The sequence below is a fragment of the Camellia sinensis genome, chromosome 11 (assembly GCF_055761805.1).
Source record: "Camellia sinensis isolate YWXY chromosome 11, ASM5576180v1, whole genome shotgun sequence".
Taxonomy (NCBI): domain Eukaryota; kingdom Viridiplantae; phylum Streptophyta; class Magnoliopsida; order Ericales; family Theaceae; genus Camellia; species Camellia sinensis.
Window position 1 is genome coordinate 9,712,565 of NC_138971.1, and position 26,135 is coordinate 9,738,699.

The 26,135-nt window shown below is 30.3% G+C and overlaps 1 protein-coding gene across 1 annotated transcript; it reads right to left on the reverse strand.

Moving 5' to 3' along the window:
• Positions 1 to 24,511, reverse strand: LOC114260776 (serine carboxypeptidase-like 34). Its single transcript, XM_028200965.2, has 10 exons — positions 23,993 to 24,511; positions 19,006 to 19,113; positions 11,874 to 11,969; positions 11,504 to 11,596; positions 9,340 to 9,428; positions 8,279 to 8,569; positions 7,256 to 7,392; positions 4,930 to 5,022; positions 4,321 to 4,429; positions 1 to 349 (listed from the first exon to the last, which is right to left on the reverse strand). Exons 1-10 carry the CDS (start codon positions 24,258 to 24,260, stop codon positions 200 to 202), a joined length of 1,434 nt encoding a protein of 477 aa, XP_028056766.2. The 5' UTR covers positions 24,261 to 24,511; the 3' UTR covers positions 1 to 199.
• Between the last annotated feature and the right edge of the window lie 1,624 nt (positions 24,512 to 26,135).

The window sequence follows — 26,135 nt, forward strand, 5'->3', positions numbered from 1 at the left end:
TTAGACTTCAAATTCATGTAATGTATTGCTTTGTTTTTTTCACGTTTACAAATAAGAAAGGTGGAAAAACTACTTGGATTAGACTTCAAATTCATGTAATGTATTGCTTTCTTTTTTTCACGAGTACAAAAGAGAGGAAGACAATCAATTGAGAGAGTAAACTAAACTAAGAGACAATCAATTGACGAATCAAATATATTTAAAATGGGACAGATGGCAACTTTTTATTGGCCAAGAAATGTCTAATTAGTTGAAGGGCTTGTACGGGTTTAAAAGAAGGAACTTCATGTCCAGCTCCTCTGATCGTCACAAACATGAGCCCTTCGTACTCAATTGTCCACCCACCAACCTGCGAACAAAAAATCCAATCCTTTATTTCTTTTTTCCTTTTCTTTTTTAATAAAAAAAATTTGTGAAAATTTTAAGTACAATTTAAATTGGTATTCTAAAAAAATAATTTCAAAATGTGATATTATGAGTTGTTTAATCTTTTATTTTTTCTTATGAATCCAAACATCTCATTAAAGTGGAAATTATATAAAAGGTAGTCACTTACACATTTGAGTTTAATTTTTTAGGGATAAAAATAGATTTCTCCAAATGTAAAATTACAAATTTGGGCAATCCGCACTATAAAGGGTTTGGATTTTTCCTAATTTTGGAACAAATCTCACATTAAGAATAAGAATGTAACACTTTAATGTTATACTCTAATAACACAATACTCTAATGCAACACATAAAAAAACTCCTTAGTATATATATTTTTTTAAACGTAACAACGTAACACTTCCAAACAAACTCCTTAGTATACTTTTTTCAAACGTAACACTTCAATATAATACACAAAAAAATTCTTTAGTATACTTTTTTCAAACATAACACTTCAATTAATGTAATATCAAACGAAACACTTCAATATAACACACAAAAAATCCTAAGAAATTTCTTAGTGTACTTTTTCTAAACGTAACACTCATAAATTGAAATTATACATTTGTCCAAAGCTTACTAATGAATTTTTGTACTCCTTTCGAAATAGTTTGAAGAATCCCACATTTTTTTTTTGGGAATATTATGTTTGGAAAAAGAATGTTATATTTGAGAAAAGTACACTAAATTTTTTTTTTGTTGGAATAGTACACTAAGGAATTTTTTTTAAAGTGTTACATTGGAGTGTTACAGTTTGAAATTATACATTTATCCAAAACTTGCTAAAAAAAATTTATACTCTTTTTGAAATATTTGAAGAATCTCACATCCTTTTAGAATGTTTGAAGAATCGTATATTTCAAGTCATTTTTGTACTCGTTTTGGAATGGCAATATTTTGAAAATTGGATTGGACCAATTGATTCGACCTATTGAACCGTCGACCGGTCTATGGTCTGGTCCAGATATACCCTCTTATCCGTTCTCTCTTGAAAATCAATCATGTTAAGCTAAACCGGTATGAATTGCGGTTAAATCGCTAAACTGGATGAACCGGCCCGGGTTGAAGCAAATCTGATCGGTTTGGTGCAAACTGGACCGGTTTGGTATGTTTGGTCCAATATTAAAAAAGTTGACGCTAAAGGGACTTAAACCTAACACTTCAAGCTCTAAGAGTATGAATTTCCATTCTACCACCATGGTTACTCGTTAATGTCTAGGAAATATATAATATTTATTGTATTCAAACTAATTTTCCTCTAACACATGTATAATTAATATTTTTATAAACAATATTAATATAAAAATACATATAAACAAATATGTTTGATGAATATATATTCAATTATAAAATAATTATGACATCACGGTTTGATTTCAGTTCAACTTGACAGTTGAACTAGTGACCCGCCCACCTGATCTATTTTCCGGTTACTCACCGGTCTAGTTTTTAAAATATTGTTGGAATGTTTAAAGAATCTCACATTTTAAATTATTCCAAACAAAAAAAAAAATTCATATAAAAATTCATCCCAAATTTAATTTCCATAAGTTGTATATCTTACCTTTCAAACACAAAAGAAAGAAGAGAAAAAAAGGAGGAAACATAATAGAAATAAGGCTATAACCGTAAACCCAATTTTCAATAATATATTAAATCTAACTTTCCAAAATCAATTGGACTAATTAGTCTATAAAAGAATTTTTAGGACTAAACGGATCACCATTCTAAGAGATGAGCTTTATAGGTAAATTTTCTACAAAAATAAGTCAAAGAAAAAATAAATAAATATAACGAATGGAATGATATCTGTTGTTCATATTATGAATTGGATAAAGTTGCTTGGGTTTGTGGGATGTCCCACTTTGATGATATGATTTATTTATTTTGTGTAACAAACAAAAAGAAAAAAAAAATTAGTATACTTTTCTGAAATATAACACTTCAATCAATGTAAACTCAAGCGTAACACTCCAATGTATCATACAAAAAATATTAAAAAATTTCTTAGTATATTTTTCCTAAACATAACACTCATAGTTTGAAATTATACATTTGTTCAAAGCTTACTAATGAATTTTTATACTCCTTTTGAAATAGTTTGAAGAATCCCACATCTTTTTTTAGAATGTTACATTTGGAAAAGAATGTTACGTTCAAGAAAAGTACACTAAGAATTTTTTTTTGGAAATAGTACACTAAGGAGGAATTTTTTTGAAGTGTTACATTGAGTGTTACGTTTGAGTATTGTAGTTTGAAATTATACATTTATCCAAAACTTTGTAAACAATTTTTGTACTCTTTTTGAAATATTTGAAGAAACCCACATCCTTTTGGAATGTTTAAAGAATCTCATATTTTAAGTCATTTTTGTACTTATTTTTGAATGCAATGTTTTGAAAATCGAACCAGATCGGCCGATTCGACCGGTCTATGGTCCGGTCCGATTATACTCTCTAGCTTGTTCTCTCTTGAAAACTAGGGCTAAACCAGTGCGAACTACGGTTAAACCGCAGTCTATGGTTCGGTCCGAATATACTCTGTAGCTCGTTCTCTCTTGAAAACTAGGGCTAAACCAGTGCGAATTACGGTTAAACCGCTAAACTAGATGAACCGACCCAGGTTGAAGCAAACCGGACCGATTTGGTATGTTTGGTCCAATATTGAAAAAGTTGACGCTAAGGGACATGAACCCAACACTTCAAGCTCCAACAAATATGAATTTCCATTATGCTACTATGGTTACTTGTTAATATATAGGAAATATATAATATTTATTGTATTCAAACTAATTTCTCTCAACCAAATGTATAATTAATATTTTTACAACTACTATTAATATAAAAATATATATAAACATATATGTTTGATGAATATATATATTAAATTATAAAAATATTTTAAATGAATGTATTTTATTTATTTTTAAATTATAAATATATTCATAAAATATGATATCACGATTCGATTCTAGTTCAACCTGACGGTTGAACCAATGACCTATCCACCCGATCTATTTTTCGGTTCGCTCACAGGTCTAATTTTTAAAACATTGTTGGAATGTTTGAAGAATCTCACATTTTAAGTCATTCCAAATAAAAAAAATTCTCATATTAAAATTTATCCCAAATTTGATTCGCATAAGTTGTGTATCTTACCCTTTCTAGCACAAAAGAAAGAATCAAAAAAAAAAATAAATAAACATAATAGAAATAAGGATATAATCGTAAATTCAATTTTCAAGTAATATATTAAATCTAACTTTTCAAAATTAATGTGACTAATTGGTCTATAAAAGAATTCTTAAGACTAAACGGATCACCATTTCAAGAGATGGAATTTACAGGTAAATTTTCCAAAAAAAAAAAAGACAGAAAAAAAAAACAAATATAACGAATGGAACGATATTTGTTGTCCATATTGTGAATTGGATAGAGTTGTTTGGATTTGTGAGATCCACCATGAGTCTCATTTTAATGATCTGATTTTATTTTATTTTTTTTGGATTTATGTTTGTAAATTGTAACGAAAATCAAATTGATCCGATAATTAGAGTCAATAAAAAAAATTATAATAATCCGATAATTATAACATTTATTTTTATCACGTCTTTTAAAAAAATAAACGATTTAGTTTCAAAATTATATCAGTCTATTTTATTTTATTTTATAAAAACAAATATAATTAAATAATATTGTTAAGATTATCGCAAGAATTTGAAATTTTTACTAATAAATTTAATCAATTCAATCATCAAAGTGGCGCTCAATGGTGAGCTTCACGAATTCGAAAACACCATTCAGTATAAATTTGGACCAGAAAGAATCCTGTTAAACATAAATTTAAACTGGAGAAGAGTCCTTATTCGTAACAAGAAAGAAAGAAATACCTGGCGATTGTTAGTGTACCAAGGAGTCCATTCTTCAATGGTGTTCAAACCAAGCTTTCTCAACGTATATCTCGTCGCCGTCACCGGAATTCTTCCATCGGTGTCTCCACTATAATTAAATTTCAAGAAAATTAAAATTAAATGATTTAGAAATTTTATTACAATGAATAATCAATTTCAGAATATATATATATATATATATATATATTAGTGTATACTCTGAAGACACGGTATAAATAAAAATAAGTGAACAAAAATAAAAAAATAAACTAATACGGAGAAAAATAAAAAAGGAAAGAAAAAAAAATAAAAAGAAAAGAGGGAAGAAGGTGAGGTCATAGGATTATTCATGAGATTATAGAAGGGTGAGTGAGAAAATAAAAAAAGAATGAAAGAGAGAAGCGAGAAAGTAAAAGACGTACACATATGACATTTTTTGAAAAATACATCTCAGATATTGTTTTATAGTGTGAACAAATTTGAACCGTTCAAATGTCTTAAATAGGATAAAAATATGTTAAAGATGCAAAAATTCTCATATTATATATATATATATATATATATATATGAAGATTGAACTTTTTAATTACAAAAAGAAAATTAAATTACCTGTAAACCCATACGCGGACGCCTCCAGCAATTAGCTTTTTGATGATGGGAAGTATGGAGAATGGTGCATCACTCCAAAATGTTATATTATCACTGGAATCAAACAAACAAGCCCTAATTAGCTCAATCCTTATAAGTATTTAACCATGAAGTACATGCACTTGTTCTCAACTCTTTTAGTTTCTAAAAATCCTTTCTTTTATATTTTTTGACATCTGATGTCACGAAAAAAAAGAGCCTATTTGGTAATCATTTTATTTTTAGTTTATATTTATAAAAATTTTAAAAATTATCATAAAAACTTGTTTAATAATTTTTTTAGTTTATAAATAGTTGTCTCAATTTGTAAATTTGAAGAAAAAACGTAAACTTATTTTTTTTGAGTTTACGTTAGCTTTTAAATAGAAATTTAAAAATTTAACTAACAATTTTTATTTTTCAATCAATTTTTTTTTTCAAATAATTTTTTTTCAAATACTTTTTTTTTCAATTAATTTTTTTCAAATACAATCTTTTTCAATTAATTTTTATTTCAAATAATTTTTTTTTTCAAATAATGTTGTTTTCAAATTTTTTTTTTCCAATTAATTTTTTTTTCAATTATAATGTGTATGATCCCATTGTCATAAATAATAAAAAATAAATATAAATATTTTAGGTCTGAACAAACATATTTTTTAGTTTATGTTTTTAAAATTTTTCAAACATTTTGTTCAAACCAAACGTATTTGTAGTTTATGTTTTTCTAAAAAAAAAAAAAAATCAATTTATAAAATTTTTATAAACATAAACTAAAAACGGAAACGTTATCAAACGCTACCTAAATAAATTTGTTTTTACAAGACTTAAGTTATCACTATTAACATAATTACTAGTATATTAGTTTCAAAGTTACGACTAAATATGAGCAAAAAAATTTTCTAAAGAAAATCTTCTTTTGAAAAAAAGCTTCCCGTCCACCAAAACAAATGGAGTGTAAATAAAACAATAAGTTTAGACATACAAAATCATTCACATAAAATAATTCTAATAAGAAGCAGCTCAAACTATAGCCAAGTTACTGCTACGCATAAGAGTCATCTAAAAACTTTCTTGCGAAGGCTTAGTTGTCTAAAGTCCATAGACCAAAGCTCTCAATTGACAATTGGATCTAAAAAATTTTAAGCCACTATTGATTTTGATTTTACACAAGGGTGTGTTTGATTGGGGGGATTGGGGGAGACTATTCACCATTTGAATTACTTATTTAAAGGAGTAAGTAGTTCATCGTTTGTTTTTTTTTTTTAATCCGCCGAACATGGAGTCCGGCCGGACTCCTTATCCCCCATATAGAGGATTATACTATCCCAGAGGAGGGGGGGAGGGACAGTTTTGGGGGAATTATTTACTATTGGGATTAAGTGATAAAATGATTATTTTGACCATCTACTATTTAATTATGTTTTATATTTAGTAAAATTCAATAAAATTTAAATGTCTCAATTTAAAAATAAAATAATTTTATTTAACTTGTTATTGATGTTTTATGTATTTAATTTTTTTAAATAATTTTTTATTGATATTTTATTTTAAAATTTTGTTTATATTATATTTAATTTCATTATTTAAATGTTAATAGATGTTTTATTTAATTTCATTTTTTAATTATTATTATTTTTAAAAACAAATTTATTTAAAATTTTAATTAAAAAAATAACATATATTTTTATTGATATTTTACTTATTTTATTTAAAAAAATAAATTTATTTAATTGTGTAAAAAATAAAATAAAATAAATTTTTATTTAATCTAGCTAAAAATAATTAAAATATTAAAGATATGTTTAATATTGGTATTACTTAGTAAATAATTGAAAAATGGTAAAATAGTCTTTTGTTCATTTATCATATCCAGTCCATCCAGCCAAACGTTGAATTCATTAAAAATAATCATTTCCAGACATCTAATCCCATGAAAAAACAAACACACGATACATATCCAATCCAACCAAATAGTCCGGGGGATTCATAGTCCCAGACTCAAGTCTGATGGATTCTAATCCCTTTATCCAGTCCGTCCAATCAAACACACTCTTATAAAGGATTGTTTTGAGAAGTTGGTTAAAAGTTGGCTTTTTAATTTTTTTTTTTTTTAAATGTGTAAAAAATAGAGAGAATATGTGACCCAAAATAGATTAAAAGTTAAAAGATGACTTTTAACCATCTTTTCAATAAGGCCAAAATAATTGAAGAATTATTTTATCATTATACTTAAATTTTTTGTGATTGATTATATGTTCTAGACTTGTAAGTTAAAAACATTATATAATAATATGTAGAGATGTACTTGCAGTGGGTCCATGGATAGGGAATTTTGGTGACATTGGCATGGAGAGCTTGTTGAACATCTGCCCTATTCAAGTATGCCTCAGTGTAGTCTGACAGGCAAGGGTCATACCCAGCTGGTTTCTGGTGCCACCCCTCCTGCAATTAAAAACAAAATAAATAAATAAATAAAAACGAAAATAATTTGAGTTATTGATTAATGGATGAAAACTTTCAATTCTTTCATTCATAGTATTGCATATGCAAAATAATCTAAGATGCTCCTGGCTTGACTAATAAAGCCAGCGTTCCATATTTTGTGTCTAGTGGTTAGAAAGAAGAAAAGTAAAAAAAAAAAAAAAAAAAAAAATCAGTTTTCAAAAAAAAAATAAAAAAATGGAATTAAAAGAAAATTTGTTATTATTTTGTTTAATCAACAAAAAAGAACCTTTATTAATGAATAGCCAAAATTACAAAGGTATTACATCAATAGAGGGGGAGGAAAAGGTCCAAAAATCATCATAGCAAGCCCAACGATCCCAACTAGATCGGCATCGAATAACATACCCATTCATATAATAGCACGTACCCAAGTTGGTGAGAAATCAACACAGAGAAAAGGGAAAGAGCAAAGAAAGCAATAGCCCATTCACAACAAAAAGACACCCTAGCAGCAGCAAAATTCAAATAAAAATATTGTAATTATCATATCAATTTAAATTTTTTTTTTATACATGACGTCTATTGAGGATATTACAAAATGAATTGAAATAATAAGAAATAAATAGGCACTAAAACTATGACACTTCATCTTTTTCTTTTTCTTTTCACTTAAATATAGTTCAAATCTAGTTAGTTATGAACTGACAAAACTATCCTATATTATGAATTACATGTTGTCGTTGGTCTCCCATGCAAGGATTCTAAATAAGCCATCAAAAATGTAAAAGTAAGAATGTTACGCACACAAATTGCACCGATACTTTGCAAAATGTTCATTATGTGTGCGTATCAATGTTGATATAGAAAATGGAGAGGGACTCACAATTTTGGAAAATAATTGAGGAGCAATGCCTTGGATCATGGGAAGCTTTCTAGTGGTGCTAGAAGTACTATTGACACAAGTTGGAGAATACAAGCTGTACATGTCAATGATGTTGTAAACATCAAAGTACTTATTGAGGGAATTATGGCAATCATTGGGCAAATTTGGATCACTAAAGTTGCATTTGCTTTTTACATCCGCATACAGACGATCTGATATTACAGCATGGTCCCACGCATAATCAATCATCCCCCTCTGATCTGTTTCATCATCCAATAATGCATTCCCTACCTGTATTGTAGTTCATGTGCACGCAAAACATGTTAGAATATCTACTAATTAAATTTGTGTGTTAAAGTGTTTGTTAACAATAATACTGAGAATACACAATTAAAACACAAAATTGATCACTAAAATTGCAATGGTATGTAAGTTGAGATTCATATTCTGAATTGAATTTGATCCCAATCTTTCGTTATATTTTCTGTGAATCATTCTGTGATCTAGTCAGTGTTCTTAATATAATAAGTTTGTTAACTAAAAAAAATAAAAGTAAATTTATATGTTAAGTGTTTATTAATTTAGAGAATAAATACATATTTCAATACTAGTGTACTTACAATGTGTTTTTAGTATGTATCTCATCCTTACTCTCTTCTACCACGATAACCTACTATGCTTTTCACAATACAACTAATAACATTTTAATCCATCTTTTTATTTTTTTTCCATCACATCACCTCTCTATTTTTCTGTACATCTTTTCGTAAAAAGACAAAAAGTACACTTATTTAGGTCATCCCAAACAACCCTATAGTCATTGAAAATGAAAGAAATTACTTTTCTAATTCTATTGATGATGTATATTAAGACTGAGTTTTGTTCATGAATTTATGTAGAGATTTAGAAAGTAAATGGGGGAAGAAAAAAAAAAAGTGAAATGTAACACACATCTTTACTTTTTTTTCTATCAGAGATGCTCTTAGCAATAAAATTTTATTCATTAAAAAATGAGAAGCTAATTACCCAAAATAAAAATTGCAAGTATAGACAGCACTCACCATAAAACCTTTGAGGTTTATATAGTCATCCTTTGGACCATTCTTATTATTGTCAAAAATTTGTTCTGCAAGCTCTGGAACATAGTGCCCTAACAAATACAATAAACAATTAATAAACATAATGTATATACATTAACAAAATGGGAAATGTCATGTAATTGCATTTATAAGAAAAATTACGATTTTTGTGATGACAGTTACGAATAATGAAATTATGATGTACACCTAAAAGTTATATATAACTAAAGCTGTACTGTTTGTTATAAAAGTTATATACTCTGCAAGAAGCAAAATGTTTATTTTTTATGAAGAAAAAATTTATACTTTTTGTAACAAAAGCTATGTATTATACATAAGGTGCATTCTATATAAACCCAAAAAAAAGGTGCAAATAGTAGCATTTTCCTATGAAAAATGTAATTTTCATTCCATTCCATTTGTTTATAGTAACACGTAAAAGTTTGTCTTTAATACCCAAAATTATGAATACTGAGACAAAATTTAGAATGCAAACAATTGAGCAGAATGGGCTTTGTGATGTCCTGTCTCAGAAACAGAGTGGGAAAAATCCAAGAGGCAGTGGGAGTGGGACAAGAGCAAAAAAGTGTTGGGGCAAGGTTTTAAAAAGTGGCCGCAATCGTTACGTAACGTCATTACGTAACGGTTTTGGTGGTTACCGCCACTCGTTACGGCCGCTTTTGCAGTGTGATTGAGATTCACAGGTGTGTTGGCCGTAGCGGCCGCTATAGCGGTCGTAACGGTGCCATAACGGCCGTAACGGCCTGTTACGTACCGTTACGTAACGGTTCCGAACTGCTTCTTTAAAAAAAAACATAAAAAAAAAAAAACTGAAAATAGGGAAAAGGGGATAGAGAGAGAAGAAGGAAGATGAATAATATGTTATTGATTTGTTGAAACTGTAAGACCTATGATATTCTATTCAGCTACTATCAGTCAACCATTTTGTTTGTTTGTATGTATCTATCTATATATTATTTGAAAATCATAATAATAATGTGGTCATTATCGATTTGGCTTGATTAAAATATATATATATATATATATATATATTTAGACTCTTATTTATTCTCTTACTTTTGTCTTGGTTTATCTTATATATAATAATTAGTGATTGATTTTTTTATAAAATATCTAGAAAACATAACACCTATAATTATATATTAATAGATATTTTACACATGTCAATTTTTATTAGTTTATTTTATTTTTATTTACAGGTTATCTAAAAAGAGAATGAATATTCAACTGATCCAAACCCCTCCAAAAAAAATTCTTTATAATTTATTTTTTAATTTTTATATGATTATATTAGCATGTCTAATTTTTTTTTAAAAAACTATTCAAGTTAAAATTTGCATATGCTTCTACAAGTATAATAATTAAAAAATAAATTTATACATCTAACTCCAATAATTTTTTTTTTACCACAAGTGTAATATGGATTTATGACATATAAGTCATTAATTAGTAAAATAAAATGTAAAAAACTCAGTTTATAATGATTTAAAAATATGAAATATATTAAATCATACTTAAAAATTTATAAAAATTGATCAATATTTATTTTAAAACCCAATAAATATGATTATGGAAAAAAAATATGCGTATCGGTAAGTTTTTTTCAAATTATGCGAAAAATAAAAAAATTCACGGTTCCGGTTACCGCAACTGTTACGCTTACCGCAACTGTTACGCTACGGCCTTTACACCCCGCAACCGCAACCGCGGCACCGCCACCGTTACAGCGACCGCAACCGCTTTTCAAAACCTTGTGTTGGGGGTAATTTGTCATTTTACAAGGGGAAAGTACTAATGAGAGAGATACAGTAGATAAAGGATAAAAATTGATTAGTAACCAGAGTTAAAAAAAAAAAAAAAAAAATTAAAGACGAGAGGTAGAGAGGTAAAAATGACATTTTGATGTTTTATTGTTATTATATTTAACAAATTAAATTATATATAGACAAATTATTTAATTAAAATGATCGGATCAGTTTAGATTGGGATAGGAAAAGCAAATCATGTTTCCTTCACTTTTCTTATTAAGACAGGAAAATTTTGTGTCTACGAGTGATTCGGGTTAGGGTAAAGCAGGATATAATCAAGTGTCATCTCTAAATATAAGAAGTGGTAGTGAACATACCTGCGTAGCTTTCTCCGGCAATGTAGAACTCATGTGACTTGAATTGTGGGAATCTTCGGAACCAGTTGACAAGAAAATTGTACGAATCCTTGGCTAATGATAATAAAAAACTGGTAATAAGTAAAGCAAGTAAATATAATTAAGAATTGTTCTACTTTGAAATCTCTTGTTCCTTTATTCCAATTACATTCTTCATCATGTTTTGAAATTTATAAATATTTGAGATTTCTACACGATTCAACGATCAACGAGAATGTATTAGAATAGAAGGATAAAAAGATTCGGTAACCAAAAAAAAAAAAAATATTATATATATGACAATTTAAGAACATACAATGTTAAGGACTATGTATGACAAAAAACTAAATACCTGTAATGGTGTCGCCAAGCTGGTGCATGTCACTACTCGTATTTGTGTATGAAAAACCGACACCAACAGGGGATTCCACAAACAGCAAGTTAGCAGCTACAGAAAGTTACCATAACTAATTAGTTATGAGAGTTGAGAGAGTCGTCCTCCTATCATATGGTTTTAGGCTTGGCTTGAAGTCAAGTAGAACCCAAAACTATGGTGCATTGAAAGAATAAAGGACATAGATGCACACTATCAATACCTTTGACAAGTGAAACAATAATGTTAAATGTACAGAATTAGAATATAGAAATTGCACATATAACACATTGTGTGGTTATAATCTAATTTGAGTGTGATATTGTCTAGCCACACAATGTGTTTTCTGTATTCTAATTCTATGTACTTAATATTTTACATTTAGCTTGTTATAAAGTAATCATCATGTTTAGTTAAGATTTAAATTTTATTATTTTATAATAAAAAAATAGAAACTAGATTTAAAAAAACACCAAAAAATATTTTCTCTCAAAAAAAAAAAGAAAAAAAAAGAAAGAGAAAATCATGAAGAAAATGATGGGTGCTTTTGTTTTTTGTTTTTATTTTAAAAAATTAGTTTTTAACATTTTGCAAAACTTAACCGAGGAGGGTGCGTAATAACTTGTCATTAAAGAGACAAAAATTTATTATTTATGTTCTTAATACAACACATTCCTATCTGTTAGGTTTTTATTTTTGACAATCTCGTTTGACAAAACTTCTTTAAGTTGTATTTGTTTTCGCACTTTTTATTTCAGTAAGGCTATGAGTTTTTAGATGCAAATTCAACCCGAATTGTGCCTTGCAGAGAAGTTTTGTGATGTTAATTCTTTCAAGATTGTCACTTCGCTGATCATGATGGGGATTGAGCTGCCCGGTCAGCTCACGGGGGTCGAGGGGCAGCACCCCCGAAGCAAAATGCAAAAATACATTCCAAGTTGCCTGTCCGCTCGAGCGGGCATTCCCCCGCTCGAGCAGAGAATGCTGAGTTCCAGAAGTTTATTCGCCTGCAAAAATACTGGATGTTGTTTTTTCCCGCTCGAGCGTAACTTTCCGCGCTCGACCGTAGGTCCGTTCGAGCGGCCAATCTGACGCTCGAGCGGAGATCGCGGGACAGTTTTCTATAAATACGTGTTTAAGTCCAAATCTAGGGCAACGCCTCTAGATCTTCTTCTTGGGTTCTAGAGTTTATATTTGGGGCTATTTTACTAATTTTCTTTGATGTTTTCATTGAGTATTTAACTCATGGTTTAAGAAGCATACATCAAAGGTTTGTTTGTTTATTCTACACAAAAGAGAGAGTTGTTCTTCAGTAGATTCTAGTGAATTTGAGCCTGAAGCTTTGGTGGATTCTAGAGTGGCTCATCGTCAAGACAATTCCGAGGTGAAGACGGGGTTAGAAGAGGCACATAGGGGTTGGTTCAATTCGAGCGTGGATTCGCTAGGTAATTGAGAGTATACCTGTGTAATTCCTTTATATCTTCTTAGTGGATTGTTTTGTGGTTGTTGCCCGTGGTTTTTTTATCACAATCGGAGATGCTCCAATTGTGGTTTTTTCACGTTAAAATTGTTGTGTCGATTTGTCTTGATTGTTTGGTTGAGATTGTTTTATTACTTAAAATTGATACATAATCACAAATCAATATCTAGCGGATTTCTAGATTTTTCAATTGGTATCAGAGCAGGTCGCTCTATTTTGTTTTTAAAAAAAACTTTTGAGCGAGATCTTGTTTGATTTGTGATAATGGATTCAATACGTGAGGGAAATTTTATGGTTCGACCACCCCTACTTGACGGATTCAATTATTCTTTTTGGAAAGCTCGGATGAGATCATTTTTTAAATCCATTGATGAAAAAGTTTGGCAATCTGTCATGTATGGGTGGACCGAACCAACGATTATCGTTGATGGAGTAACTTTCCCCAAACCAATTGATAAGTGGGACACAATTGATTACCAAAATAGTAGCTCGAATAGTAAAGCTATCAATTCTCTCTTTTGCGCTGTTACACCTGAAGAGTTTAGTCGTATTTGTAATTGTGAAGTTGCAAAAGAGGCTTAGGATATCTTACAAACTATTCATGAGGGCACTCTTTATGTGAAACGCTCAAAACTTCAAAGGCTCACATCTAGTTTCGAAAATCTTTCAATGAAAGATAGTGAGACCTTTGATGAATTTTATGCGAAGTTGAGTGACATTGTAAATTTTAGTTTTAATTTAGGTGAAAAAATACCAGAATCCAAAGTTATGGGAAAAATTTTGAGATCCTTGCCCGATCGATTCCAACCAAAAGTTACGGCTATTGAGGAGGCTCAAAATGTTGATAACCTCAAGCTGGATCACTTGGTTGGAAATCTCCAAACTTATAAGGCACATAGGAATTTCAAAAAGAAACAAAAAGATGCTATTGCTTTTAGTAATGCCCATAGAGTTGGAGAAGATTCTGATGAGGATTGTGAGATAGATTCCAAGATTACGGCTGCCTTTGTTAAACAATTTAAAAAATCTTTTCTGAAAATGAATCCTAATTTTTTGGAATCTACTCATACTCATAAATCTAAAGGTAAAGATAAACTCAAAATTAATTCTATAGCCAAAAAGGAGAAAGGAAAGATACAAGGGAACTCTGGAAGAGTTCAACGCTATGAATGCCAAGGATTTGGCCACTTTGCTTCAGAATGCCCAACTCGTTTGAAGAAGAAGAAAGCCCTCGCTATCACTTGGGATGATGAATCAGAATCTGATGAAGATGAAAGTAACAACGAAGATCAAGGCGAAGAGGGACATAAACAATTCCTCGCTTTCATGGTGGCTTCCGAAACTGACGGACAAACAGAATATCCGAAGAGATCGGTTGAGAATGCCATTGATGATGAATCCCCAAAGAGTGATGATGAAGAGGTTGAGCAAGCTTATGAAAAGTTGCATAAGGAGTCTCTTAACTTATTCACATTGAATGACAAACTCACAACGAAACTCAAAGCATGTGAAAGTGAGAATGTTAAACTTAAGGAGGAGATTTCTGAGGTTAGGATTGATGCCATCAAGATAGCTAATGATCGACAAGCTCTTTGTGCAAAACTCTTGACTTGTGAGACAGAGAGGAATGAGCTACAGCAAATCTATGCAACGTATGAAGAAAAGATTGAATCTCTCGAGATGTCTTAAGTTGCTTTGGAAGAACTAATGATCAAGAAAGAGGAAGAGCTCAAGTGTGCTATGACTACCATTGATCTTTGGAACAAAGGATCAAAGACTTTAGACAATATCATTGGGTCTCAACAAATTTGTTCTGACAAGAGTGGCATTGGCTTTGGCTTTGGCTTTGGTGGTAAGATAGAGCAAAAACAGAGTGCATCCACATCTCATGATACAAGAACTCAAGGAAAGGGAGAACAAAAAATTCAACATAAGGATGGACTTCTCAAACTTCCTAGAGTTGGTAAGGTAAAAGGAAAAAAGGTACACCCTGTACACCATGTTTTTATTTGTCATCATTGTGGTATGCATGGTCATATTTGCCCTTATTATTATAAGTTACATGGGAGAGTGTCTCATAGAGATGGAAGAAATTTCCACATCTCCTGGCGTAGGAGACACTTTATTGGTAGTAATGAGGTTAAAGGTCATATTAGACCTCGTTATTTTGATCAGCTTGAGACCAAACATGGAGCGAGTTTGTGTTTTCCTAGACCTAAGAATAGGGAGTTGGAAACCAAGTCAAGATAGGTTCCCATTGAAGGGGAAGGGAACCACAACATCAAGATACCACCCAAGAACTGCAATTCTCACAATTTTTTTCATACTAAAGCGGTTTGGGTGAGAAAACTTGACTTGTATTAATTTGTTTATTTGTTTTAGTTTTTGGGTTTCTGTATGTTTTTTTTCTTTTTGAGTCGTTTAATGTGTGCATGTTTGTTTTCTGTCTTGCTTTGTTTAGAAAAAAATTGTGTGCTTGTTCATTTTTTGTCTTGCTTTATTGTTTAAAAAAAAAGAAAAAAAAATCTAAAAAGATTTTCTTAGTATGGCTTTGCAAGCTTGAAATTTTTGAGTGGTCCTTGGTGCATATTGGAATTGATGAGAATATCTATTACATGTTAATATGTGTGTGCTTTCTGTGGTCAGTACTCTTTTGGAGTATGTGTTCTTTGATTAGTATGTCTCATTCTGTACACACTCTTGGATTAGCAAATATTGGAGTCTTCCACCTTAGTGATCTTTTTTCTCTATGGACTACTGGCATGGTATCTTTTGTTTTTCTAGAGGAATTGACCGATACTAGCATATCTTGGGTGATGTTGAGTCTCTTAACCACCTTCCATCTTTTTGCATCTCCACGGCTTTCCTCTTTATTCTTTGTAGTCTAGCCATGAGGAAAAGGCTACCTCAGAGTCACCAACCAGGCTATCCTTATTATATCCATGTTTCTCTAGTTCGGTTTCCATACTCTTGAGCTTGTCAGCCGCCAATGAGTGTGCAAAAGAAAAAGAAAAAGAAAAAGAAGAAAAAATGTGCAAAAGAAAGAAAAGAAAAAATGTGAAAATAAAAAAAAGGGATTCATTGATTGAGGAGGAGCCTCCGCTTTTACTTACCAAATACCCCTTAATTCCTAGTGGTTTGACTTTCCTTTGTTGTGCTTAGATTCTCTTGTCAGAGGTCCAACTTTCAGATCACTACTAGGATTGAATCTAGTGTTTGTCGAACTTCAAGAGTCACACACTCACTTTTCTCATAGGATCTATGCTTTTCACATAATGCATCACTTTCTTTTATGAGGAATCTTCTAGAGGCTGTGCACATTGTGGTTTCAAGTAATTGTGCTTCTTGGATAGTCTTGTGTGTTTTAAGGTACTAATCTGAAATTCCTTGCTTACTCCACCATATTATTTTTTTTGTTTTCTTCCTGTTCATTGTTTTCAATGTTTGTGGTTGTTTTTCGTAAGAGGGAGTTTGGTTTATCATTGGAAGAGCTTGTTAACATGAACTCTTTGAATTGTTTTGGTAAGGGAGATTGGCCTTAGTTGTGTTGCATGTTGTTAAGCACTGCTTCTTTCTTGTTCCCTTCTTGCATGCTATAGTTGTTTAAGCTTCCTTTGTCAATTCGTGACAAAAAAAGAGAGTTATGTTGTCAGGTGCATGTGTCTTAGGTTTTCATGTTTTTCATTTCATGCTTCAAGGTCTAGTCATATGTTTATTATTTTTTCCTATAGTCTTGTGGCACTAATAGTTGTTTTGGAGACTGTGGCACTAATAGTTGTTTTGGAGACTGTGGCACTAATAGCTGTTTTGCAGATCATGACCTTGAGAAAGAAATTTGCGTTTGTTGGCTGTAATGGGTTAGGGTGATTAGGATTTTATTTGTTAGGTGTGTTTTGTCACGGCATTGCCAAATGGGGAGATTGTTACGTTTTTATTCTTGGCAGCCCCGTTTGACAAAATTCCTTTAAGTTGTATTTATTTTCGCACTTTTTATTTCAGTAAGGCTATGAGTTTTTAGATGCGAATCCAACCCGAATTGTGCCTTGCAGAGAAGTTTTGTGATGTTAATTCTTTCAAGATTGCCACTTCGCTGATTATGACGGGATCGAGCTGCCTGGTCAGCTCACGGGGGTCGAGGGTGCAGCGCCCCTTGGCAGCTCCGGGGCAGCGCCATGGCAGGGTCGAGGGGCAGCGCCCCCGAAGCAAAATGCAAAAATACATTCCAAGTTGCCTGTCCGCTCGAGCGGACATTCCCCCGCTCGAGCGGAGAATGCTGAGTTCCATAAGTTTATTCGCCTACAAGAATACTGGATGTTGTTTTTTCCCGCTCGAGCGGAACTTTCAGCGCTCGAGCGTAGGTCCGCTCGAGCGGCCAATCTGACGCTCCTGCGGAGATCGCGGGACAGTTTTCTATAAATACGTGTTTAAGTCCAAATCTAGGACAACGCCTCCAGATCTTCTTCTTGGGTTCTAGGGTTTATATCTAGGGCTATTTTGCTAGTTTTCTTTGATGTTTTCATTGAGTATTCAACTCATGGTTTAAGAAGCATACATCAAAGGTTTGTTTGTTTATTCTACACAAAAGAGAGAGTTGTTCTTCAGTAGATTCTGGGGAATTCGAGCCTGAAGCTTTGGTGGATTCTAAAGTGGCTCATCGTCAAGACAATTCCGAGGTGAAGACGGGGTTGAAAGAGGCACATAGGGGTTGGTTCAATTCGGGCGTGAATTCGCTAGGTAATTGAGAGTATACCTGTATAATTCCTTTATATCTTCTTAGTGGATTGTTTTGTGGCTGTTGCCCGTGATTTTTTTATCACAATCGGAGGTGCTCCAATTGTGATTTTTCCACGTTAAAATCGTTGTGTCGATTTGTCTTGATTGTTTGATTGGGATTGTTTTATTGCTTAAAATTGATACATAATCACAAATCAATATCTAGCGAATTTCTAGATTTTTCACTATCATTTAACTCTAAGGGTTTGATATGGTGGTCAGTGTGTAGAGTCTTGATATGTGCTCTGTCTATGGTCTTAAATGCAAATAATTTTTGAGGTTAGTTTATGCGGGACTTTATTCCCGACTTTAATTGGATCCCCACTAATAAATGATGGGATTGATCCCCCTTAATCAGTCTGTCCTTTCGACTAAATACTGAGTTATCAAAAAAAACCAACACCACCTGACCTTTCATAAGGAGGCCAAATATGCACAATAATATTGTTTGCTTTAATACTATGATGCCATCAATAATCCTAAAAAATCAAGTAGTGTTTGCTTCAATTGAATGAAATGATCATTCTATCCAAATGCATTCTCATATTTGGGTGATTAAAAAATTAATAAAAAATACATTATAAATAAAATTATCATTCATCATTATAAGGGAATAATTATTATGAGAGTCTAAAGAATGACTATTCCATTCAATTTCATCTCATTTTAGCCCGTCAATAGCATCCATTGTTAAAAAATTCAGTCAATAATATAAATCATGCTACTGATATCATTGTCATGGACTGTAATTAATTCTTTCAAACTAAATATTAAGATTTTAAAACAAAAAACTTCAGGTAATGTAATTGTAAATGAAAACCCCATGACATATTTCAAATTTAATGTGTAGGTTCAAACCTTTATTCCAAGTGCGATTGTTGAACTTAAGCTCTGGTGTGTCTTTTTGAGGGAAGAAAGGCCCTAACTCCTCTGCTGCCCCATATCCAATTGATGAACATCCTGGACCTGCATTGTTTCAACTTTTTCATAAACCTTTCATTTTTTGTTTTTTTAACAAAAACAAAAAGACGCTCCATGGGGGTATTATAACATCTGTGGGCCTTGACCTCTGGGTAATCGGTTGCCAACCAGATTTAAGAGCATCCGCATCAGACTCTCTACAATAGTTTTGAAGCTATTGTAGAGAGCATCAGCATTAAATCCTTCCTCCATCAGCCTCTCCAAATTTTTTGTAAATTAATTTTTTTGTTAAATTTGCTACAGTACCTCAACAAAAATAAAGAGGCACTGTTCATTAGTTACATTATGTTTTATTATATTTTTTGGAGTAAAATTGGGAGAGAATCTTTAAACCGGTCGTCCACCCGGATGTACTACCGGATATCTTATCGGATGTCCCATGAGTGCTTGTAGTAGAAGAAGAAAAATGTCCAAAATTAGCCTAACCGGTTGACCAGTCGATCGACCGGCCGGTCCACCGGTCGGTCCACCGGTCAAAGGCAAATTTTTTTTTTTTGTATTTTTTAAGAATTGTTTGGGTAGCACCTCATCAATTTAATAAAAAAATAAAAAATAACAAATACAATAAGAAATTAATATTTTAATAAAAATGAGTTAGAATAGAAAGTTTGATGCAGTAAATACTAAAAAAGTAACTTATTAAAATAAAAAAAGTGAATTTTGGATTAAATTTGACTAAAAATTTGAAAAGTCTGATGCGAATACTCTAACCCAACCTAATAAAAAAGGACACACCACCGAGACGCCTAACCTCATCACGCGTCATAAAAGAGGCCAAGCTTCAACATAAATACAACACAGACACCACAGAGTTTCCGTAAAGAGAGTGTACCCCCAAATGCGAACCTGACTCACCCCCGGGGCCACCACCCCCGGGGGTTTTCATACACCTTTCTTATGCTGTAAATTAAGTTAAAAAAGTTTCAAATTGTAAATTAAGAAAGTCTCACTTTTTTGGACTAAATAAATTAAAAATGTTAAATAAATTATAATATAAAATTATAATCAAACACCATTAGTTAAGGTTTTTTTTTAATCAAATAAATTAATCAGGGTTATTTTGAGAATTGTTTATTTTAATTAGTTGTGTCATTTTACTAAAAGGGTGAAAAAAAAATAGAGATTTTTTTTTTTTTTGGGTTATTACATGCCAGTGGTGGCAAAAAAAAAAAAAATACAAATTCATGGAAAAATTTATAAATTTAATTATTAATATTTATAAAATTTCTCATTGATTTGTAATTATTTTTTCAAAAATCCACTGATGGTCCCGTTTGGTAGAGTTGTGGGAAAATGATTATAGGTTATAGTTTGACAGCTTATAGCTTATGACTGTGAACAGAAGCTGATTTTTGACTTATAAATTAAACTTCTCCTCCTTTACTTAAAGAATAAGTTGATTTTTGACTTACAAAAAGCTATAAGCTGTATTGTTAAGCTGAACCAAACACATCAAAATAGCTTAAATTAAGCTAAAAGCTGAAATAAGCTGGAAATAAGCCCTACCAAACATGGACGATGTGATATTTCCCCAATTATTTATTTATTTATTTTTAGGTAGCGAGTTTTTTATTTTAGTTATTTTTAGGCCTTGTTTGACATGTTGATATTTTAACTTAAAATTTAAAAAATTACTAAAAAAAGTTAAAAAGTCAAAAAGTTTTCAACTCAAACAAATCAAAGATTTCCTTCTATTCACTCTACTTTTTGCACATCTTTTTGTAAAAAATCCAAATGTCATTCCCAAACATATATTGATTTTGTTTATCACATATTTTAGTTAAAAAGTTAAAAAAATCACTTTCCAAACAATCCCTTACCGTGTTGCCAAAATAAGCCAAAGTTGACTTAGAAATACTATTGACCTGGGGCCCAATATTAAAAATTTTCTAAATTTGAAGGTTATCATAAACAAGGCTTAATTAATTTGTGATCATTATTATGTATTTAAAAGAAATCCAAAATCAAGCATTAACCTTTTTGATCAAAACATGTAATTAAGAAGCCAAAAGCCTACAATTCCGAACAGCGACCCAGAAAGTAACCAGAAAATGGATGTGTGAATTAAATCTAATTGAATATATTTCCTTTTCATTACAATTTACCCTTATTTGAGTATATGTATATGAAAAATGATTTATACCATAATTTAGTTCCTCTAATTCCACTTTCAATGATGTGGAATTAGGGGCCTAGAGAGAGAGAGTAAAAACTGCTTCACTTGGATTTTAGCCATGCCATTGGGAGTGGAATTGGGGGACCTCAATTAGAGGATATAGCAGGACTGATTATTTGAGAATTTTTTTTTTTTGGTGAGTAAGTCATAAAATTATTTGAGAATTCATATTCACACTCCAGAGATTTTATTACACTTCATATTCGTCCTTTTTTTTTTCTTTTTCTTTTCCCACAAATTAACGTATGAGAAGTAAATTTAGAATGTGGTTTCAATTCAATAATATAGTTAACAAGTGTTCTAAAAATATTAATATGCATTTTTTATTAGAAATGTATAATAACAATTCTAAGCTTCTTTTCAACTCTCTTTAGTGCACTAGTTAATAAAATCCTATTAACAATACAATTTAATTTACTAATGCACTTTATGAATTCAAATTTGGTGTTGTGATTTTTTATAGAAGGTTCATAAAATTTAATTAGTCAAAAAGTTAAAGCCACAAGATTCAATTTTTGACATTCATTTCACAATAACTCCCATATTAATAGTTGGTCAAAACGCTGGCTCATGGTCATACAAATTTAGGTATGATAACATTAAAAACATTAATGATTTATCTACACCAATTTTTCGTCCAAATCCCCTGAATGAGACTACTCTTGCTAGTAAGAAATAAATTTGGGCAGATTCAGGCAGAAAATTTGTGTGAATGAATCATGTCGCATTAAAAAAATGGGGTCACAATTTTGGGTAAGGACAATATATACTTCAACAAATATTTTTTACCTTTCAGAATGACCTTTTATGGCAACCCTTGTGACGACAGGAACTAATCTCCAAATATTTTTTTGCAACATAATTCACTTTTGGAAATAAAAAAAGTTTGATCCTTAAAATTATAATATGTTATAGTGATTTTTTTTTTTAACAGTGCGCCTACTATTTTAAACCAATTTTGTTCACACATTTTTAAAATATGTGAAATTAAAATCTTTATAATTTGTTGGATTATAAAAGTCGTCAAAAAATCTTAATCATTTCACTAAAACCATACATTAAATCACCCCAATTTGAATGTTTTGTTGGGTGATCCAAATCTTATATAATAAATTTTTTAAACAAAACAAAATAAAAAAACTACCCTGAACTCAAAAACAATGGTTCAATGATTAATCACATTGACAACAACATATGATGACTATTCTACTCATATGCGTTGGTGGTTACAGTAATGGTGGATGGTAGAAGAAAAAGGAATTTCACCTAATTCTCCCAATAATCTAATTATTTATTTAGTAAACTAATAAGGATTCATTTGGAATGTGAGTTGATTTTTTAATTTTTTAATTTTTTGGATTTTTTAGTTTAGTCTAAAAAATCTCGTTTAGGACAGACTTTTTAATTTTTTGACTTTTACGAAAGAAAAAAATGAAATGATTATGAATTAGATGTGATATTTTATCTTATTTAACTAACATAACTTATTTTGTCTTATATGACTATTTTAACTCCAACCTTTATCCCAATATATATACTTATATGTATCTTAATAGTCATCATTATTCATTAGGGAATATTAGGACACGTAATTTTCTGTTCTTAAATATTTTTATTCTCTCTATCAAAATGTTTGCAATCATTACATCATGTCTAATTAATATGGTGTATTAAGATTCTCACATAATACAATAATTATAAATATTTTGAAATGAAGGATCAAAAAGATTTGACAATATGCAATTTTTTACCCAAATTTAAAACATAATCATTGCTAATATCTACCAATCATATTAAAATTTTAGAACACAGAATCCTGGACCTTTAAATTTTATTATCTTCATATCTTAAAATACTTATAACAAATGAATTATATATTAAAATTTTCAGATAATTAACTGTAAGTGTTTTTGAAACAGAAGAATAAAAATTTGAGGTATTTACGTGTAGATCCTAATAAGTTGACTTATTATCTAATAGGTCCTATGAAAAAATTGTCATAAAAAAGTCACTAATTGTAAGTTTTAACGACAATTTATAAAAATCATGACAAAAAAAGTCACTAATTGTCAATTTTTAGAGACATATATAAAAAATTATCACAAAAAAAATTATTTTTAACGATAATTTTACCAAGACTTATTTCAATAGAACTTAATGGGAATTAAGTCTAACTATTATGACCTATTAGTAGTTTATCCTAAAAATATTTGAAGCCAGAACATCATTGGCCTAAATTTATTATGTAGAATTGAAGGTTTGTTTGGAAAGAACTTTTTTGATTTGATTTTTTGGCAATTAACTCCATTTAGAAATAATTTTTTGACATTTTTATTTTTTGTAAGAAATAAAATAATTATTATAATTTAAATATAACATTTTATTTTATTTTATTTTATTAACATCTTTAAGTTAATTTTTCTTTTTTACGTTTTTTTAGTACTAACCCACTCCAAACCAATTTGCCAAACCGCAGCAGAATGGTTGGTATAGGACACATCAAACATTTATGGGCATGTGGGAAGGAACCAATAACAAATAAGTCTCTTATACTCTGAACAACCCATGAAGACCAGAAGACAAAACAAAACCAATAATTCAGAAACAGAAAAAACAAAAACATAAAGAAAACTAATAAATCAGAATAAATGGAAAGAAATTAAATTAAATTTAATATAATTTAATTACCTCCATTGAGCCATAGAAGGAGAGGCTTGTTTTCGGGTTTTTTCGTGGCTTCAAAAAACCAATAAAACAGTGCTCTTCCATGGGTTTCATTGACTGTAACATAGCCTGCATATTGCCGGAAAGTCACCGGAGGCTGGCCAGGAAGTTTGGTGACTCGGTCGGCCTCTTGTTCTGATAAGGCTTTGGGACTGAGTTGACCGGGGTCGAGTCGAGCTGAAGCAACTGCAGCTAGGATGAAAGTCAGAAGAAGAATATGAAGATACATCATTGGAGATATTATCAAGACAGCCACACACTACTCTATGTTTCTCTCTCCTCTTTTCTCTTTCTCTCTCTTCTTTCTCAAGTTTTTGTAGGGAGACTGTGTGTGGTTTATATAGTTGTAGGGACAATGGAAAGATGGATAAGAATTCTCTGTATTGCTTGCTGTATGCATTTGTGAAATTGATTAGATTCATTTTCCATTCCATTGTACTTAGGAAATATCTTTTTTGGATGTATGTAATTGATAATTTAGTTATTGTCGATCGGTTAATATATTTTTTTTCTTTAAAGGGAAATGCTTTTTGTAAAAAATTATTATACAGAATTTGTCACTTAAATGATTTGACGGTGACATTTTTTTAATTAAAATGAATCTTGATGTATTTTAAAATTGAAAATGATAGGCTCATAATTTAAGACATAATTTTAAGTAGAGTCATTTTCATTCTACTTAATATCTCTTTTGGAAGTAAATACATAATGATTTTTTGTTATTAGCTAAAAAAAAATCTATTGATGTAAACCGTCAAATATTACAACAATAAAGAAAAGCAAAAGTAAGTGCAAAATTGTATCTTACAACAATAAAAAAAAACAAAAGTAAATGCAAAATTGTATCATGGCAATGCGGAGCGATCTCAATTAAGTTGATACCAATGCGCAAGCCTAGTTATATGCAAGCACGACATCAAGAGTCGGTGAGAGACCAACCAAATAACTCCCAACACCCGAAAAAACAAAAATAAAATGGAGCAAACTACTCCAAGCACCCCAATAATCCCTGATTTGATCCGGCAACAATATCAGTAGCATAGCGGTCAAGCAACAATATTATTAGCATAGCATAGCATATCATATCATTTATTTTTTTCAAATGTACTATTCTTTCAGGATACTATTTTTAAATTACAAATTTACTCACTAGAATAACATGATATTGGTATTTTTGTACATAAAGTGCATCTTGATGGGGTTGTAAGGTTTTAAATAACAAAATTCACGATTTAACATATCATTTAGTATATATTTCTTTTTGTATATATTTTCTGTTTATATTGAAAATGATATGTGTAAATTGTAATGGAGGGCATCTTAATTAAAAATTATGAAAGGAGGATAAATGACCATATCTTTTTGTATCTATTTATATATGGTTATTAATTTTTTTTTTTATTTTTTTTTTTTTTGTGTGTGGGTTGTTGCTTTTACTAGGGGTAAAGTGCAATTTTGGATTTCTTCAAAGTGTAGTCACTGGAGGGGTCGGGTCCATATTTTACTCAAAATGATCACAATTTAAAAGGCTCCAGTCAATTGCTTTGGATTCAAACCATTGAACTAACACTTGCCTTAAAGATCCACAATAATATCTCCACTACATATTTTATAATTATTTTCAATACTATCAATTACTATTATTATTATTACCTGAAATATCTTCCAAGCTATTCTATCATGGCACTTTAAGAAACAGTTATTTTAAATCAATTTTAAAATTAAATACAATTTTCTTAATCGAAATGTCAAAATTTTGACCCAATTTTATTTGACCAAACCAAATTCCAATAAAAAAGATTTGAAAGAGCGTTAACAGGCTAGCAGATAGATCACAACTGTTAGAGTTAAAATGAAGTTTAAAGTTGTATCATTAAAATAATTGAATTTTTTAAAAAAATACAAAAAAAGGAAAAGAAATAAGAATTGTAACAAAATAAATCTAAAGTTTTAAATTTTGTAATTTAAATCTTAAATTTTTTATTTATTTTCAATTTAAACTATCAACCTATTTTTGTTAACTAGAACTGATGAAAAAAAATTATATGTAAGTCATTAGTCACAAAAAACAAAATAGGCTATTTTAGCCACAAAAAAAAACAAAATA

Bases quoted from the DNA above. Each gene is read 5' to 3' on its own strand.
- LOC114260776 (XM_028200965.2), bottom strand. From the start codon at position 24,260: ATGATGTATCTTCATATTCTTCTTCTGACTTTCATCCTAGCTGCAGTT. The intron at 9,429-11,503 runs GTATGTTCACTA...TGTATTTGTTAG, and splicing joins TGCCGGAGAAAGCTACGCAG to GGCACTATGTTCCAGAGCTT. The intron at 4,430-4,929 runs GTAATTTAATTT...ATTTAATTATAG, and splicing joins GTCCGCGTATGGGTTTACAG to TGGAGACACCGATGGAAGAA.